The sequence below is a fragment of the Oncorhynchus mykiss genome, chromosome 5 (assembly GCF_057628025.1).
Source record: "Oncorhynchus mykiss isolate SJ-2025 chromosome 5, ASM5762802v1, whole genome shotgun sequence".
Lineage (NCBI taxonomy): Eukaryota > Metazoa > Chordata > Actinopteri > Salmoniformes > Salmonidae > Oncorhynchus > Oncorhynchus mykiss.
Window position 1 is genome coordinate 88,561,698 of NC_143026.1, and position 19,715 is coordinate 88,581,412.

General features: G+C 43.1%; 2 protein-coding genes across 3 annotated transcripts in view; one reads left to right on the plus strand and one right to left on the minus strand.

The window, feature by feature from the left end:
* Positions 1–5,853, minus strand: part of LOC149983614 (uncharacterized) — a 24,974-nt gene extending 19,121 nt beyond the window's left edge. For both annotated transcript variants that reach the window (XM_090236246.1, XM_090236245.1), the window contains exons 1-2: positions 5,429–5,853; positions 4,747–5,033 (exon numbers count right to left, since the gene is read on the minus strand). In XM_090236246.1, the coding sequence (XP_090092372.1) occupies positions 4,747–4,940 (194 nt within the window). In that variant the 5' untranslated portion in view covers positions 4,941–5,033; positions 5,429–5,853. The remainder of the gene's footprint in view (positions 1–4,746; positions 5,034–5,428) is intronic.
* The window catches only part of LOC149983615 (dynamin-1-like), a 44,775-nt gene continuing 30,802 nt past the window's right edge, over positions 5,743–19,715 (plus strand). The window contains exon 1 of the mRNA XM_090236711.1: positions 5,743–6,314. Coding sequence (XP_090092837.1) covers positions 6,154–6,314 — 161 coding nt within the window. The 5' untranslated portion in view covers positions 5,743–6,153. The remainder of the gene's footprint in view (positions 6,315–19,715) is intronic.

Consider the following 19,715-nt stretch of genomic DNA (forward strand, 5'->3'; position numbering starts at 1 on the left):
TTTGGGGGGGGGGGGGGTTGTATCATTTGATTTACACAACATGTTAAATATTTTTTATTGTGAAACAAGAAATAAGACAAAAAAACAGAAAACTTGCATAACTAGCGTGCATAACTATTCATCCCCCCCAAAGTCAATACTTTGTAGAGCCACCTTTGCAGCAATTACAGCTGCAAGTCTCTTGGGGCATGTCTCTATAAAGCTTAGCACATCTAGCCACTGGGACTTTTGCCCATTCAAGACAGCTTCTTCAAGTTGGATGGGTTCCACTGGTGTACAGCAATCTTTAAGTCATACTACAGATTCTCAATTGGATTGAGGTCTGGGCTTTGACAAGGCCATTCCAAGACATTCAAATGTTTCCCCTTAAACCACTTGTGTGCTGCTTTAGCAGTATGCTTAGGATCATTGTCCTGCTGGGAAGGTGAACCTCTGTCCCAGTCTCAAATCTCTGGAAGACAAACAGGTTTCCCTCAAGAATTTCCCTGTATTTAGTGCCATCCATCATTCCTTCAATTCTGACTAGTTTCCCAGTCCCTGCCAATGAAGAACATCCCCACAGCATGATGCTGCCACCACCATGCTTCACTGTGGGGATGGTGTTCTCAGGGTGATGAGAGGTGTTGGGTTTGCGCCAGACATAGCATTTTCCCTGAAGGCCAAAAAGCTCAATTTGAGTCTCATCTGACCAGAGTACCTTCTTCCATATGTTTGGGGAGTCTCCCACATGCCTTTTGGCGAACACCAAACGTGTTTGCTTATTTTTTTCTTTAAGCAATGGCTTTTTTCCGGACACTCTTCTGTAAAGCCCAGCTCTGTGGAGTGTATAGCTAAAAGTGGTCCTATGGACAGATACTCTAATTTTCGCTGTGGAGCTTTGCAGCTCCTTCAGGGTTATATTTGGTCTCTTTGTTGCCTCTCTGATTAATGCCCTCCTTGCCTGGTCAGTGAGTTTTGTTGGGCGGCCCGCTCTTGGCAAGTTTGTTGTCGTGAAATATTCTTTCCATTTTTGAATAATGGTGCTTTGTGGGATGTTCAAATGTTCAGATCTTTTTTTCATAACCCAACCCTGATCTGTAATTCTCCACAACTTTGTCCCTGACCTGTTTGGAGAGCTCATTGGTCTTCATAGTGCTGCTTGCTTGGTATTACGTCTTGCTTAGTGGTGTTGCAGACTCTGGGGCCTTTCAGAACAGGTGAATATATACTGAGATCATGTGACAGATCATGTGACACTTAAATAAAGTGCACCTGTGTGCAATCTAGCTTATGTGACTTCTGAAGGTAATTGGTGGCACCAGATGTTATTTAGGGGCTTCATAGCAAAGGGGGTGAATACATATGCACCCACCACTTTTCAGTTTTTTGGGGGGCATTTTTTAAACAACTTTTTTTCCCTTCCATTTCACCAATTTGGACTATTTTGTGTAAAAGAAAAAAAATAATTACAGGCTGTAATGCAACAAAATAGGAAAAATGCCAATGGGGGGTGAATACTTATGTAAGGCACTGTAACTATTTGTCCAGCACTATTGAAATGTACAGCGACAGAATTCAGAACATGGGTCGTTCTGACAGTATTCTCCCTGAACACCAAGTCAGAACCGTAGGATAAATAAAGTGGGCACATAAGCAGACAATTAAAGCTATTACAATAATCAATGACTACATTTCTCTAAAACAGGCTACATGTGCACCACCAAGATTGAACAATAGGCAAAATTATGATGGGAAAAGTGACCAAATTATTAGGGTGAGACACATGGGGTACTAACAGCTTACTACAAAACATACACTTAGTATTACTTTCTTAGCTACAGACCGTACATATCTCCCTGGCATTTTACATTATTTATGCAGCAGCATACAAAACATTTTTGGACTCACCATGTTGTGCTGTGCTCACTTGAACAGGAAGGTGGCATGGCAGTCCTTCGTGGGCAAATTTTGTCATCAAAGTTTGGCATTCTCTGGATTTATGATGTTTCCTAGACAACTGGGAACTCGGAAAAAAACAAAGGTCGAATCATGATAATGTCAATGATCTTTAGGTCGGAGCTCTAGAAAGAGGCCCGAGTTCCCGACTTGAAATTCCGAGTTGATGACCATTTTTCTGAGTTCCCAGTTGTCTTGAACTCACTGACGCAAGATTTCCCAGTTGAGGTGTTTTGAGCACAGCAGAAGTCATGTTGGAGGGACAGCATGGCCAATGCGAATGTTTATCCTTTTAAGCTGGGAAAAGATACCCTTAAACACAGACTTGGGACGACACACCCACTCCACTGAATAGCAGGCTAGCCATTGCTTTGAGATGCTTGCAGTTAGCCACTGATTCCTTCCAAACCTCAATGTTGAATTTGCGATTTCCAACTTGTTGTAATGTTTATGTCCAATGGCCGACGAGCACCGATACATTTTATCTGTAATTTCTCTTCATGACTAGGATTGAAAAGGTTTTGCCAGTAGATTGTAGACTTCATTCTTGATGACTGTTAGTTTGCTAAGATTTTGAATGTATGATGTTGACATGATCAGTCCAATGCTACTGTAGATGTAGATATGTGATTTGATGTCATTTTATCTGTGGCCAATGACCTTGAGCCTTCTTGGATGGGCACTTTAATGTAACTCTGGCAGCACCCAAGAGGCTTGAATTTTCAAGCTCTACCTTTAGATTTTGCGTTGACGTACTTTGTCCCCATGAGTGACAGTATAATGAGCCAATCAAACCGTAACTAGAAAACATTACCAACCCCTATGCTCCGTATTTTCTGAAGGCTGCCCCACCACCACAGAAAGCACTGAGCTAAGCTGAACCACCTGCATTTTGGAGCTGCCTTAAGAAAGCAAAAAAAGAGACCAAGTTTGTATGCGCCACCAGCCCTGAATGAGGAGTCGCCACTGCTCGTGTGGTATAAGCATTGTTGGTGACTTAAACAATTTCTCTTCTATAAAACAAATACATTTTGAGAGTGAAAACCTTAAAACTATAGGAAAACCTATAATTTTTACACAGTGCCCCATTCCGCCGCTGGGCAGGCTGTTTTTTTTGCAGTATAGCAGTATAGCAGCTTCTCCAGGCACCACTGTCAAACTGCTGCTAGCAAATCACACTTACATTTAAGGGTCTGTTCGTAAATTCACTCTATCTACCCCCAATTTCAAACACTCGTCAGTGTATCAGAGCACAGAATAACGGATTAATTTACGAACGTGCAACACCCGTTGAATATGACTGGTATGAGTAAACTTCGGCAAAAAAATGTTTTATTATTGCCAGAAGCAGTTATTAACATGAAAACAGCCTAACCAACTCTGCTAGGGTGAGTAAAATGGTCAAAGTTCTCTCATTTGTGTCTGGAAGTAGCTAGCAAGCTAGCCAATGTTAGCCGGTTAGAGTGCTGGGGGATTGAATCCCCGAGCTGACAAGGTAAAAATCTGTAGTTCTGCCCCTTAGCAAGACAGTTAATCCACTGTTTCCCAGGAAAGGAAGACGTGGATGGTGATTAAGGCAGCTCCCTGCACCTCTCTGATTCAGAGGGGTTGGGTTAAAGGAAGACATTTCAGTTGAAGGCATTCAGTTGTACAACTGACTAGGTAACCCCTTCCTGTTAGCTTGGGTACTTGACTGCCGTTGTGAGGTAAGAACGCTCGGATCAACCCTTCTCCTTTGGAAGGCCAAGAGGTTCTAATCGTCATACCTGGTACACGTCTTAACACCTGATTTTTTCCCACCTGTCCAGTGTGTTCACAGGTGATTTGAAAGCTTGTTATGGGCATTTTTACACGCATTCATTGCACCTGTTCAGTGTGCATTTACAGGCGATTAGATTGTTTGAATATCGTACCTTCAGATGCAAGAAATTGTGCCACAGCACATGTTCTGAATGCCTGTGTAGTAACAGGTACATTTCGTTGTAGCCCCTCCCAACTCAATTTCCGGGAGTTTGACTTTAGGCCCGTTGTGATGAATCGCTTACACGGGGAGGGAGGGAGATGTTTCTAAATATGGGTAAAATTGTTAACAATAATACATTACATTATAAAACATTTTAATTCAGCCTTTGTAGTTTGGAAAGTATACTGACTATTGCTTTAATTTATTCATCAAACAAACGGGGTTTGGAAAAGTAGATACTTGTCACAAAACAATCCCATCTGGTGGATGGAACCTGTCATAATTATTACTTAAATGTTTTTAATTTAGATTTTATACTTAGCTTGATGCTTCAGACAAGGAAAAATTATGGATAGCTAATTCAAATTAAGAAAAAAAACACGTGCTTTTTTTCAATACATAAAAATAAACCAAAAATTAATAATGTGACGTTAGCTACAAAATAAGCTGTTAATGAACGCGTGTAAAATGTGCCCATAACAAGCGTTCTGATCATCTGTAGAGACACATCAACTGTAAATGCACACTGAACAGGTGTAATGAACACCATACCAAGTGTTCAAATCACCTGTAAACACACACTGAACAGGCGAAAAAAAATTGCGTGTACAAAAAAATGACATTTGACACATTAAAAAAAATCAAGTGAAAAATGATATTTCTAAGTGTTAAAACGTGTTCCGGGTAAAATGATTAGAATCTCTTGGCCTTCCATATTCTCCCCGGCCAGAACGTCCAGTGCGCGCTAAACGCTCCTAATTAACTTACGACCCGGATCGCACTCTGATAGCGGTGGCAATTTCCTTAGTAGGCCTGCTGATCCACGACCTCGAGTTCACATTTCTTACCGTCCTCCTTGGTGGTGATGATGATGATGATGCCTGGGTGCATGGTGCGATGGAGGCGGTTGTGGTGGCGCAGGCGGCGGCGGTGGAGGGGGCTGCTGGAACAGTTGCTGAAGCTGCCGCAGGTGACGGTGAAACTGTTGCTGTTGTTGTTGTTGTTGCTGCTGCTGCTGATGGTGGTGGTGTGGGTTAAACATTCCGGCGTTGTGTTGTTTAATGCTAAATTGCGTGTGTCCGTGCTTGTTTGCAGAAAAGCCTGTTGACGACACCTTCTCGGGTCAGGTCAGGATCTTGGTCAGGGAAAAACAAAGCGTTTGATAATAATCTGATCCACAATAAACCTCTAATCCAGCTAACGTTTTCATACTTAGTATACAGTACATTGCTACGTTTGTTAGCAACAACGCTATGGATGAAATAGCTAGCTATGTGTTTTTTGTAGCATGTGGTTTCTAGCTAACATTAGCTAGCCAGCAATAGCAAAACTAGTCAATGTCCACCCTCTCCGGATAACATAACTAGCTATATATCTAGCCTAGCAATTGGGCCTAGGATTAGCTAGTTATTTTTTGGCTAACAAGCAGTTTAGCTAGTTGAGATAACATTTAATCGGAATAATCAATGGTAGTTACTTTTCAATTACACGGTGTATTACCATTATTTGTATCATATTAACGTTACCTACTTTTTAACGGAATGAATTCTTTTAGAAGGGCAAGTTAGCGACGGTCTGCCTCCTGTTGAAAGTTAGCAGCGATTGTTCCGTTGAGACTGCGCACTTGGTACCGGTGTTTTACTGGGATGCGCACTCTGATTGTCGTTAATAGGCGTGTGTCGCCCTCTTTCACTTAGGAGGCTGAAGTACAGATGACGTCGTTTAACCAATTCAGCACCATGGACAGATCAACACCTTCCAAACCAAAGCCTACCAAACATAATCAACATTGGCATAACACAATATGATATAGCTAGTATAAGTGTGTCAACATAGCCTATTTAGAAATAGCTGCATTGCTTACATAGCCTGTATTTTCTATTTCGTACAGCATAGCCTAGTACAAGAGAGAGCACACGAAGCCTAGGGGTGCAATTCTGTTGAGCTAGATCTCCGTGGTGCATGCGCGTCGGTGCAGGGATGTCAGCGTATTCTGAGAAGAGATCATCCCTCGGTGCTGCGTGGTAGAGAGCTGAACATAGCTGTATAAGAGAGTGGGGAGAGGAGAAGCGTTCTGTGTAGAGGGAACACCGGGGAATCGTAATCAATGAGGGTGCAAGCAAAATTAAAATAGAAGGCGTATTCCAAACGTTGAAACACCTTTCACGGAAGGGTGATAAGGGCCAAGGACCGAGAGAAACGTTTTCCCTCATTTAATTATAATCTGTAAAGGAGCGACATATTCCCTTGCAATCATGGGGAACCGGGGGATGGAAGACCTTATTCCTCTGGTGAATAAAATGCAAGATGCCTTTTCGGCCATCGGTCAAAATTCTCAGTTGGACCTGCCTCAAATTGCTGTGGTTGGCGGGCAGAGTGCAGGGAAAAGCTCGGTGTTGGAGAACTTCGTTGGGAAGTAAGTGGTTTTGTGTTTTTGGACGCAAATGCATCTCTCCGTTATCAAAGTCTCCTAGGCTGCAATGGTTCTTGCACACCTACCCATCCCCATCCTCCCGTTCCATTGGCTTAGCTCCAGCCATGATATCCATTGGATAACTTTAACATGATATAGAATGTCTTAAGTAAAGATGATTTGCTGCAATTATTGTTTTAGAATCACCAGTCCCTCTTCGAGAGTAGCCATGAGGGAATCTAAACATATTATTTGGTTACATAAAACCTTCCCTGTAGTCCACAGGCTAATTGCTGCAGTATGTACTGGTAGAGTACCAAACCAAAATGGACGTTTTGATTTTCTTGTTGGTGCTCCCTATTATAAAATCATTGTATATATTTATAAACAATATTAATTGCAATATTTCTTGGCGAATTCTTTATTTCCTATATGGTACTATTTTCAATGTTTGTCATAGTGCAAATCTACATTACATATAAAATAATCCCTCACTATTTTGCATTTCCTTTGATATTACAAATAGCCTATTGTATATTGGAGGTTACCAGTTCTTACAGACATCATAAATGTACCGGTTTAAAGGGGGTCGAACGGGGTGCGCATTTCCCTCCATTCTCAGTTTTTCCACCTTGCCCTCAGGGCTCATAGCACATTGGAGGCCACGGCCCCATATGTAGGGCCTTGTAAACACACAATTCCAACAAGAAAGCTTCATGTGTGGTTGTTTTTCAGACAGGGTTTCAATTTTGTAATTCATTAACCAAACACTCAGCCCACAAAATATAGATATTATGTGTATCTGATACACACCTGGTGTGAGATATGAATAGACTACATAACATGTTTTTTGTGGCCAGTTAATTATGTCATAGTCCCTGTCATAGACACTCTCACGGAGTTGATGATGGATAAACCGCATATCTCCAGGGACACAACCCCGCTATACTCTGCAGTATGACCTTGCGAAAATACATAGAGAGGGGAGAGAGAGTCGCTCTGAGCCCTTCGTCTTCAGCTCCCCATCCATCTGTTAGTGCTTAGCTAGGCTGCTGCACCCGCTCAGCACCAGGCAATGATACAGATGAAGGATCTTAATTTGATCACTATTTTGTTGCTGAGAATTTTCCTACACATAGGAAATGCAAACCTGTAGTGTATTCAAGTTTTAAAAAGGCTTCTAAAGTTTGTAATTTCCACTTTAAAATGTCAGACTAGATTTGCCCTAACGAAAAATGTGTCAACACCTACAAAAAATCCCCATGAATTATAATCCGCATAATATATTTCATGTTGCTGCAGGATTATTATCTCCTACCAAGGCAGGGACATAATACAGCAACTACCCTGAGATTTATTATATGGATTGGGGCATTACGTCCCGTAGCCATTTCCTTGGTCATTCCAGGTCATATCACAACCAAATGTAAATGTAAATGTAAATGTAAAACTCATTTGGAGATACATTATTAAAGGGATACTGCGAGATTCTGGAAACCATTTTTCTGTCTCTGCGTGCAGCACTAAGGAAATTAGCATACGCTAGCAAACCTATAGACATCCAGTCATTGCGCTAACGGTAGTTAGAATTGGCTCGCAAAATGACCTTTAACTTCTACATGCAGTCGCAGAGACATAAAATGGTATCCATGAGTTCCTCGGACTCTGGATAAGTAGAAAAATGGCTTAATTGCCAGAATCTCGCAGTATCCCTTTAAACATATCCTTGCACACTGCAATACATGAAGAATGAAATTCATTTCTGTGCAATTGAATCTGCATCCACCACCAATATGGGATGTGAACGCAAACTTTGCCACATGTTGCACAGCTAATTTCATTCAGTGACGTTGATTGTTGCTTGGCACCTGTGTTAGCCTTTGATTGCTTGATACCCATTACAGATAAACAGTACATTAATAGCTTTCCATTGTTTGTTAACACAGTGCAATGTGAAATATAGGTCAGTCGGAGTAATAACCGAGAAATGGTCTTGTCAGCATCTTAGATGTTCTAGTGATTGAGGTCCACTCCACTGTTAACAGCCCTGTTTAGGCTCCCTTTGCACCAGTCATCAGTATAGTGGGAATTATGGGCAAAACACCCTGACCATCTAATCATTATCTTAAATGTTCTTACTCACTTCCTTCAATAATAAGGCTATAGATAGTCACGTTAACTATGATCATTACAGACAGCAATAGTAATGGCATCTTTTTGTAGTTATTTTTTTTTAAACGCAGAGAATAAGGTCTGTGGTAAACACAGGCTTAAGAGATCTTATATGCTTTGTTCTGTGAGATAATCTCCATCAGCTAACATCCCTTTTTGTGAATTTTGAAGCATTTATGTAATCAAAGCAAGTCAAAAGCTAACGATGTGCTAACATGTAAAAAATAAAACTACACCTCAGGTCGCAAGCCTTTGACGTCTAGCTAAGAGGCTTAGCTTACTTTATCAGACGGACTCAAAGTCTCCTCTGGAAAACATTGTTTGGGAACCAATAACACTAGCACCATCCTGCTGAAGAGATATGGTTGCAGCCTGGAGGAAAACAATCATTGCGTTTTCGTTCAAGCTGGTGAGCAGAAAGCTAACTAAGCAAACTATCTTTTTGACAGACTAGTGTAGTGTAGACTAGTTTTCATGGTCGGCATAGTGACATGAGACATTTTGCGACTAATGTTGGAGTTAAATTTCTCTGGTAAACTCTGACATTTGTAGCTGAAATTGTTGGCATTAAGTAGGAGTAGGGGATAATGTAATGTCAGTCTGCTCTTCCTGACCAGCTGCACTGACGTCATCTGGGTCTTCTTGATCACAGGCTACTGCCACACCCCCTGCCTGCTGTTTTCTATTATGTAGTTATTGCCTCCGCAAGGCAAACCAACAACCGAAATGTCAGTATAGAGACAAAGTGGAGTCACAATTCAATGGCTCAGACACAAGACGTATGTGGCAGGGTCGACAGACAATCATGGACTACAAAATGAAAACCAGCCACGTCGTGGACACTGACGTCTTGCTTCCAGACAAACTAAACACCTTCTTTCCCCGCTTTGAGGATAATACTGTAAAGTGCCACGAGGTGGCCCGCTACCAAGGACTGTGGGCTCTCCTTCTCCGTGGCCAACGTGAGTAAGACATTTAAACATGTTAACTCTCGCAAGGCTGCCGGCATCCCTAGCCGCGTCCTCAGAGCATGCGCAGACCAGCTGGCTGGTGTGTTTACGGACATATTGAATCTCTCCCGATCCTAGTCTGCTGTCCCCACATGCTTCAAAATGGCCACCATTGTTCCTGTACCCAAGAAGGCAAAGGTAACTGTACTAAATGACTATCGCCCAGTGGCACTCACTTCTGTCATCATGAAGTGCTTTGAGAGACTAGTCAAGGATCATATCACCTCCACCTTACCTATCACAATAGACCCACTTCAATTTGCTTACCACCCCAATAGATCCACAGATGATGCAATTGCCATAACACTGCACACTGCACTATAACATCTGGACAAGAGGAATACCTATGTAAGAATGCTGGTCATTGACTATAGCTCAGTATTCAACACCATAGTACCCTCAAGCTCATCATTAAGCTAGAGGCCCTGGGCCTCAACCCCAACCTGTGAAATTGTGTCCTGGACTTCCTGACAGGCCACCCCAGGTGGTGAAGGTAGGAAACAACATCTCTACTTCGCTGATCCTCAACACTGGGGCCCCACAAGGGTGCATGCTCAGCCCCCTCCTGTACTCCCTGTTCACCCATGACTGCATGGTCATGCATGCCTCCAAATCAATCATCAAGTTTGCAGATGACACAACAGTAGTAGGCTTGCTTACCAACAATGACGAGACAGCCTACAGGGAGGAGGTGAAGGCACTCGGAGTGTGGTGTCAGCAAAACAACCTCTCACTCAACGTCAACAAAATAAAGGAGACAATCGTGGACTTCAGGAAACAGCAGAGGGAGCACCCCCCATCCTTATCGACGGGACAGCAGTGAAGAAGATGGAAAGTTCCTTGGTGTACACATAACGGACAAACTGAAATGGTCTACCCACACAGACAGTGTGGTGAAGAAGGCAATTTGTCTCGTCACCTAAATCCCTCACAAACGTTTACAGATGCACAATTGAGAGCATCCTGTCGGGTTGAATCATTGCCTGATACCGCAACTGTACCGCCCACAACCACAAGGATCTCCAGAGGGTGGTGCGGTCTGCACAACGCATCACTGGGGGCAAACTACCTGCCCTCCAGGACACCAACAGCACCCAATGTCACAAGAAGGCCAAAAAGATAATGAAGGACAACAACTACCCGAGCCACTCCCTGTTCACCCCGTTACCATCCAGAAGGCGAGGTCAGTACAGGTGCATCAAAACTGTGACCGAAAGACTGAAAAACAGCTTCTATCTCAAGGCCATCAGACTGTTAAACAGCCATCACTAACACAGAAAGGCTGCTGCCAACATACAGACTTGAAATCATTGGACACTTTAATAAATGGATCACTAGTCGCTTTAATAATGCGGTTTTAATCATGTTTACATATCTTGCATTTCTCATCTATATATACTGTATTTTATACCATTTTATACCATCTATTGTCATTGCTCATCCATATATTTACATGTATTTATTTGTATTTACATGTATATATTCTTATTCTTTTACTTAGATGTCTATGTATTAGGTAGTTGTTGTGGAATTGTTAAATTACATGTTAGATATTGCTGCACTGTTGGAACTAGAAGCGCAAACATTTCGCTACACTCACAATAACATCTGCTAACCATGTGTATGTGACCATTAAATTTGATTTGATTAGATTAGATTTTTGACACACTCTCTCTCACTGTCAATCCTACTCTCACTGAAACAATAATTTAATGTTCTCTCTACTGGGGCCTTGCTGTAATCTGTTGGCCTTTGGATTTTTAATGAAAATTATCAGCGTGTAGCAAGGATGGGGCTCATTTTGTAGATGCAGACAGAGACAGTCTCTGTCTGTCTGGATGTGTGGACATACAGAGTACCCTTCTGTTGGCACTGGGGTTTCCTGATAACTTGGAGAACATCAGACAATGTTGTGTCAGTCCATTCACTCCCCTGACCCCGTGGTGTCATCATTGGCATTACAGGGATCTGTTGAAACACTGAAAGATTAGAGGAGTGAGAGAGAGAGAGATTCATGCCACAGGGTATTATGAAAGTAACATCTCTGTCATGAGAGGTACATAATGCTGTCACAATAATTACATGATATAGGATGGAAATAGTGATGACTGCTTCTAACACTGACTTTATACAGCCATGACAACAATCATAGCTTTTTGCTGATCAATTATGAGTTTCATCTTGCATTCAGATATCCCGTAGAGGCACATTTTCCCATTTCACATTTAGATTTTGTCATTCCTCAATGTTTGTCATTGATATGCTGACTTGCAGGAGATGTAAAATTACTATTCATCAAACAGTCATAGATAGCACTAGTTCAATTCTCTGTACACCATAGTGGAATATTCAGTATACATTTCTCACAAATCAATATAAGAGAAAAATAACCAATATCTTTGTAATAATAGCACATAGCAGGTTTGGTTATGAGTTAACTCATAATGACTGTAGAACTCATCATTATCCCCAGGCACAGCCTCCCAGCATTGATATTTCTGGTGGGTGTGACAGCCTTTGGTTTGGTGAGATGCTCTGTGAATTACAAGTACACATAACAGACAGTCACTTATATGAAAGGCAAATGGCTCTATTAGGACTTGGATATTTGTCCTTGTCCTGTCCTTAGCCCCAGACCCCTGTGCTGCCGTAAGGGAACAGCATTGCAGTAGAGATTGACACACTATAATGCAATACAGTTTATGTCATACACAAAATGGCCTCCCAGTGGAAGGCTGGAAGCTGCCGGACCCCATATCCGTCAATCATGTCCTTCTGGGCTCTGATTGGCATGCCGGGCCTTGTTTTTTTACAGCTATTGGCTGATTTTAGGGGAGAAGATGACAGGTGTCCGTAAATCAATGCGCACTTCTTCCTTTCTCTTGCTCTCTCCCTCTCCATCTCCTCCTATGTGTTTAATTAGCACAGAACCACCAGCATCACAGAGCAGGGCCCTGCACTAGCTCCCAGACTCTGACACAGAAGTCAAACAGCTGGGGGACATGTGGCCCATACTTCGGTAGAAGTCTCAGTTAAATCTCTGATCCAGGGCAAGGTTTCCTTTTCTAGTCTTGATAATTAGGACCAGGACATCTGGATAAATCTGATCACAGACCAGTTTATAGAGGAGTACCACCACCACCACTATAACTGGATTCCTATATGATTTTATCCATTGGTGGTAATACTCTAGGTATAAGGTGCATTTGGAAAGTTTTCAGAGCCCTACATTATTTTCACATTGTGTTACGTTACAGCCTTATTCTAAAATTGATTTAAAAACATGTTTTACTCATCAATCTACACGCAATACCCCATAACCTGAAAACAGGTTTTTATTAAAAATAAAAAACAGAAATACCTTCATATAGCTATTCAGACCCTTTGCTATGAGACTCGAAATTGAGCTCAGGTGCATCCTGTTTCCATTGATCATCCTTGAGATGTTTCTGCAACTTGATTGGAGTCCACCTGTGGTAAATTCAATCGATTAGACATGATTTGGAAAGGCACACACCTGTCTACATAAGGTCCCACAGTTGACAGTGCATGTCAGAGCAAAAACCAAGCCATGAGGTCGAAGGAATTGTTCTTAGAGCTCCGAGACACGATTGTGTCGAGGTACAGATCTGGGGAAGTGTACCACCAAATTTTGCAGCATTGAAGGTCCCCAAGAACACAGTGGCCTCCATCATTCTTAAATGGAAGAAGTTTGGACTCTTCGTAGATCTGCCCGTCCGGCCAACCTGAGCAATTGGGGAGAAGGGCCTTGGTCAGGGAGGTGACCAAGAACCCAATGGTCACTCTGACAGAGCTCCAGAGTTCCTCTGTGGAGATGGTAGAACCTTCCAGAAGGACAACCATCTCTGCAGCACTCCACCAATCAGGCATTTATGGTAGTGGCCAGACAGCCACTCCTCAATAAAAGGCACATGTCAGCCTGCTTTGAGTTTGCCAAAAGGCACCTAAAGGACAGACCATGGGAAACAAGATTCTCTGGTCTGATGAAACCAAGATTGAACTCTTTGGCCTGAATGCCAAGCATCATGTCTGAAGGAAACCTGGCACCATCCCTACGGTGAAGCATGGTGGTGGCAGTACCATGCTGTGGGGATGTTTTTCAGTGGCAGAGACTGGGAGACTAGTCAGGATCGAGGGAAAGATGAATGGATCAAAGTACAGAGAGATCCCATATGAAAATCTGCTCCAGAGTGCTCAGAACCTCAGACTGGGGTGAAGGTTCACCTTCCATCAGGACAACGACCCCAAGCACACAGCCAAGACAACGCAGGAGTGGCTTCTGGACAAGTCTCTGAATGTCCTTAAGTTTCCCAGCCAGAGCCCAGACTTGAACCTGATTGAACATCTCTTGAGAGACGCTCCCCATCCAACCTGACAAAGCTTGAGATCATCTGCAGAGAAGAATAGGATTAACCAAGCTTGCCAAGCTTGTAGCTTGATACTCGAGGTTGTAATCACTGCCAAAAGTGCTTCAGCAATGTACTGAGTAAAGGGTCTGAATACCTATGTAAATATAACATTTCAGTGTTTTATTTTGACAAAATTTGCAAAGATTTCTGAAAACCTGTTTTTGCTTTGTAATTATGGGCTATTATGTGTAGATTGATGAGGAGAAAAAAAAGATTTAATCAATTTTAGAATAAGGCTGTAACGTAACAAAATATGGGAAAGGTCTAGAGGTCTGAATACTTTCTGAATGCACTGTATAAAGAATACTACTGAAATCAGAGATGATTGTAAGATGACAAACTGTGCATATCCCGTGTTCAATTTAAAAAAATAAAACTCACATATTACTGTTTGATGGCATCAAGGCAGGCTTCAAATCAAATGAATACTTTCTAATACAGGGGAAGCTGCTGTCAGAACTAAACTCGAAAGAGATGCGTTTGGGCAGAATCAATCAAGTATAATTAGGAGGTGCAAGGTTGCAGAACAGTGATTGTTTCACATAGTGAACTGACAACAATATCCATAAAACTTCATTATGGAGAATGTAGGAGGCAGGCTGCGTTGTGGCCACCAGACAAACAAACAAAGGAATCATCATTCACCAGGAACCTCATAGTGGAGACGTCACACAAACTGTTATCCTATCACGGTGGCCCCTGAGAGGACCTAATGTGCCTAAGGGACAGTTGGGGAACAGACACCAGTTATAAACAATATAGTGCAATTCCCCCGACAGCTGATACCTCAATGATTAGTTTAATTTTTCCCTCATATCTCACCTGCTCCTATCAGATGAACAGGGGTTGGTTGATGGCTGTTTAGTGTACAGAGCCTGTCCTTTTCTCTGAGGCTGCTTTCAGGACCTAGGAGAGCTCTTCAGAGGAATGACACACAACAGCAGACCCACAATAGCAACTCAAACAGGGAGTACTGCCGTAGACAGACTATCACTGTGATCTCTGGCCCACGTTGTCACCTGGGGGATTCAAGACCCTGCAACAAAACTCCCAAGACTTTAAAGGTACTGTAAGTTCAGATCAGCATGAATGTGGAAGTGAGCTCTAGCTTTTGTCTATTATAGTCACTTAGATAATATTGCTCTAGAAATGTGCCTCATCGTCAAATATCCAAATAAGTTATTAATTGAAAGTTATGTGAATATATTTTTCTCAGATCTCAGATTTCTCCAATTTCTACTGATGCAGCTGTTCTAGGTCAAAGAAGTGCTTACTGCATAGTAGGTTGCACTGTTCTCTGGAGAACCCCGTTTAAGAACCCACCTTTACTAGAGTGCTGGTGCTTGCAGCATTTAGCACATCAGACTAGAATACTTACCTAGGATAGTCTCTTTTGCAGCATAGGATTCCTCTCATTTACTGATGAGGCAAAACAAATGAATCTCTATCTCTACTAATCTTCAATCCAATAGACTATTGCAGGACGGAATGATATGAAATAATATGAAGAATGCAAAATGAAGTGATTATCTGTATCCCAACAAAAGAAGAACAGTATGGGCTGGAGTATGGGCCCTAGCTATCTTTTTCTAATGCTAATTGTAGTTTGTGAGAGTGGAGAGATACTGTAGTGTAAAAATATATCCCTTTACTGATTGACTGACATGCATAGATGAGGGGCTACATGCTGGCTAGTGCTGCTGGGAAGTATAGTCTAATTTGGTGATTTATTGATTATCAGCATTGTTTTATGTTATCCCATTGAGAGATGTATCACTGTATTTTCACTTATTTTATCGTCTCATTTATGTCTGCCTATTATTGTTGATGAAGGGTGGGCCTAGTTCAACAGTTGATGAAGGGCGGGCCTAGTTCTACAGTTGATGAAGGGTGGGCCTAGTTCTACAGTTGATGAAGGGTGGGCCTAGTTCAACAGTTGATGAAGGGTGGGCCTAGTTCTACAGTTGATGAAGGGTGGGCCTAGTTCTACAGTTGATGAAGGGTGGGCCTAGTTCTACAGTTGATGAAGGGTGGGCCTAGTTCTACAGTTGATGAAGGGTGGGCCTAGTTCTACAGTTGATGAAGGGTGGGCCTAGTTCAACAGTTGATGAAGGGTGGGCCTAGTTCTACAGTTGATGAAGGGTGGGCCTAGTTCTACAGTTGATGAAGGGTGGGCCTCGTTCTACAGTTGGCTATGCTTTGTGTACAATATTGTTTTTTAGGATAGCTGATAGAAGCAGTTGTATCATTTTTTGTTGATTGTGAAATAATTCTGGTGAGATTAGCAAAAAAAAGATGGGGGGATAGAAACTAGGGAATGAGGTGAGAGCAAGAGTGTGAGGAAAGAGAGAGAGAGGAGCTGCATGAGCTGCCCTGACTGACACTGCTCAAAGAGATTAACTCTATTCTGCGAGTCTACACTGCAGCTCACCAACATGCCCTCTCATTGGCTCCCGCTCCTGCTTTAGTCTGGGCGCCCACCATCGGCCAAGAATGAACCGTTTCATCACTACAATGACTGTACTCTGGAGGTGTACAAGTCGACAAAAACAACCAATCTCAGCCACTAAGGCTGTTGCCTGGGAGATGCAATTGCTTTTCCTAGTTATCTTATTCATCATAGCGTGACTGCAATTGCTGCACACAATGGATCAGGATTAGATTACATTTTATAGTCTGTTGTAAATTTAAAACTGAGGATTGCAATTATTAGACCATGCCTAATACAGTGTCATTAATGGCACGAGGTCCACAGACCAGGTCATTTAAAGCACTGTATGGCATTCTAATGTTTTTCACCCAGTTGGCTCAGTATGTTGGAGCATTAAAGATCAAGTCCCACCGGTACCATGTGCTCTGAATATGTGTTTACACTAGGTCAGTTCCGATACATGTTATGTTGTTATGAAGTTGGTATGTCAATCAATGAGAGGGAAACCAATGGAGTGGAAATGGTCTGACGGTTATTGGAATAAAGTGCACCATTGCTCTTTTGCTATTCCTCTCAAAGCCTCTGGCTAAGAAGCTGAAAGTCAGAGAATAACATTGTCCTCTCAGGGTTTCCGCTAAGCAAGACATAGTATGTTCACATGTGCATGCATGCTTTGGAATGTGTGTGTGTGTGTGTGTGTGTACAGTCAATATGTGTAAGTCAATGATGCTCTGCTGCAGCTGCCTGGCACGTTGCCAGTGCTGGACAGGTTTGTTGACCGTGTGTGTGTTTGTGTGTACGAGTGTGTGAGAATTGAGAGTGTATGGCAGAGAGTGATTGCACTGTAAGGTGTGCCCAAACAAGGCTGGGTAGACAAGGTGAAGTGCTGTAGCTATGTGACATTCTGCTATCTCAATTTCTTTGGCTCTCACTCTATCACTCCCTCTGTGTCTCTCCTTGTTTATTTCTCTCTCTTTGTTTCACTGTCTTGTCATGTGCTTCTGTCTGTTTCGCTCTCCATCTGCATCTCTCCCTCCCTCTCTCCGTCTCCTGCCTGTCTCTCATTTCTCTCTCTCTAGCCCCCCCAACTCTCTCCGTCTCCTGCCTGTCTCTCATTTCTCTCTCTCTACCCCCTCCTTCTATCTCCTCTACCTGTCTCTCATTTCTCTCTCTCTACCCTCTCCCTCTATCTCCCCTGCTTGTCTCTCATTTCTCTCTCTCTACCCCTCCCTCTATCTCCCCTGCTTGTCTCTCATTTCTCTCTCTCTACCCCCTCCCTCTATCTCCCCTGCTTGTCTCTCATTTCTCTCTGTCTACCCCCCCCCCTCTATCTCCCCTGCTTGTCTCTCATTTCTCTCTCTCTACTCCCCTCCCTCTATCTCCTCTACCTGTCTCTCATTTCTCTCTCTACCCCCCCTCCCTCTATCTCCCCTGCTTGTCTCTCTCACTCTCTTTCCTCTCCTTAGCCTGTGTTGTTGCTCAGTCTGGAGAGCTTGTGTCCTCCTGGTTTGTTGCCACGTGAGTGGGCGTATGTGACAGGCACTGTATCTCAGCAGGGGAAAAGGGAGGAGGGGGTGGGAAGGGGCAGGGGGGAGGGGATGGGTCTCCCAGTTGGATGGGTGGACTGTCCATCATCACAGCTGCCCACAGGTGACTGAGGAGAGGAGAGGAGAGGAGAGGAGAGGAGAGGAGAGGAGAGGAGAGGAGAGGAGGTGCAGGCTGGGGTGGGGTGGGGGATGGGACGATGGAATGAGTCGTGCGCGTTGTTCACTCGCTCCTTGACTGGGTTTTCCCCTGCAGTCACATGACAGGCTCTTCATGTGGTGAATTATTTTCAGCATTGCGACATGATGTTGTGTGCATGGGTACTATATGTACATGCATCCATCCGTCCTTGCTCACTTGTGCAAGTATGTAGCATGTACAGTATGATGTGTGTGGTGGATACCCCAGGCACCATGCCTTGCCTTGAGTCATCCCTCCAGCCATAGCAGTGATGAATGGTGTTTGGGATAGAGAGGGAGATGTAGTGGTGTGGTAGCCTGGTTGCCAGTCTGTTTAGCTTTTCATTGTGCTCTGGCACATGACATGGAGTACAAAGAGTGGAATGTTAGCTAAAGAGACTGGCAACCAGGCTAGTGGTGTGGTATGTGTGACAGGGTCTGGTTGGTTTGTGCCGGCTCCGCCTATCTGGCTAGTCCTTATGGTGGCGTTTTTGGGGAAGGCGGAGTAGAGAAGGGGGAGAGGAGACCTGCAGTTTGGGCCATCTGTCCCATACAAGGTGTTACTAGAGTAGAGGAAGGTGCAGAGAGAGCCAGGCTCACACCCCAACAGGAGAGAGACAGCAGACTGGAAATGGATTTTACACAGTAGGAAATGGAACTGTTGTTGACTAGACAGTGCTGCCAATGCTTTATCTGTTGCTCTCTGTTCAGGTAGCGATATGTAATAGATCATATCCTTAAATGATTGTAATGACATAGGTTAGGTGTGTGTGAACTGTCAGTAGCAGCCTACACACTCACAGTTTACAAGACACCATGAGATTCTATCCGAGTGCATGTCCCTACTAGACCCATGTTGTTGGTCCAAGTGTGTAAGTGGATTAGACTAGTGTGAGGTCAGCTGGTAATGTAGCAGTATACATGGAAACACCACCACCAGAGGAACTACTGCTGTTACGTAATACAGTGTCCTCAGAACCATCCAGAAGAAAACACAGATACAATGTTCTGAGACACACAGGCATGTAGATACACATACACATACACACACACACACACACACACACACACACACACACACACACACACACACACACACACACACACACACACACACACACACACACACACACACACACACACACACACACACACACACACACACACACACACTCAGCCACTTCAGGACCACATTGTGTACCATCCTATCTGCATATTCCCAGTTTCACAGATAGCTGGAGGCAAATGAAGAGACACTCATATATCTCTCTTTTTCTCTCTATCACTCACTCTATCTTTCTCTCTCTCCCTTTCTCTCTATCTCATGCAAGCTCTTTCTCTCCGTATTTTTCTGAGCCAGAGCTGCTAATTGAGCTGCTAATTATTTTAAGGAAGATGAAACTGTGCTGATAAACCACGTTGATAAGAGCTTCAGAGGGATTCTGCAATGCTACTGTGTGAAGAATGTCTTCTGAGAGCCTTTGAATCTTTTAAAGAGCTAGGCTAACATGGAATTTGTCCTAGAGGACAGAAATAGACGACAGAAAACCCAAATGAAGAAATGTTTAATCTCTCCTACCACTCTATGCCATGGAGAAGGAATGGCGAATGAATCATTTTGTGTGGAATATCCATCC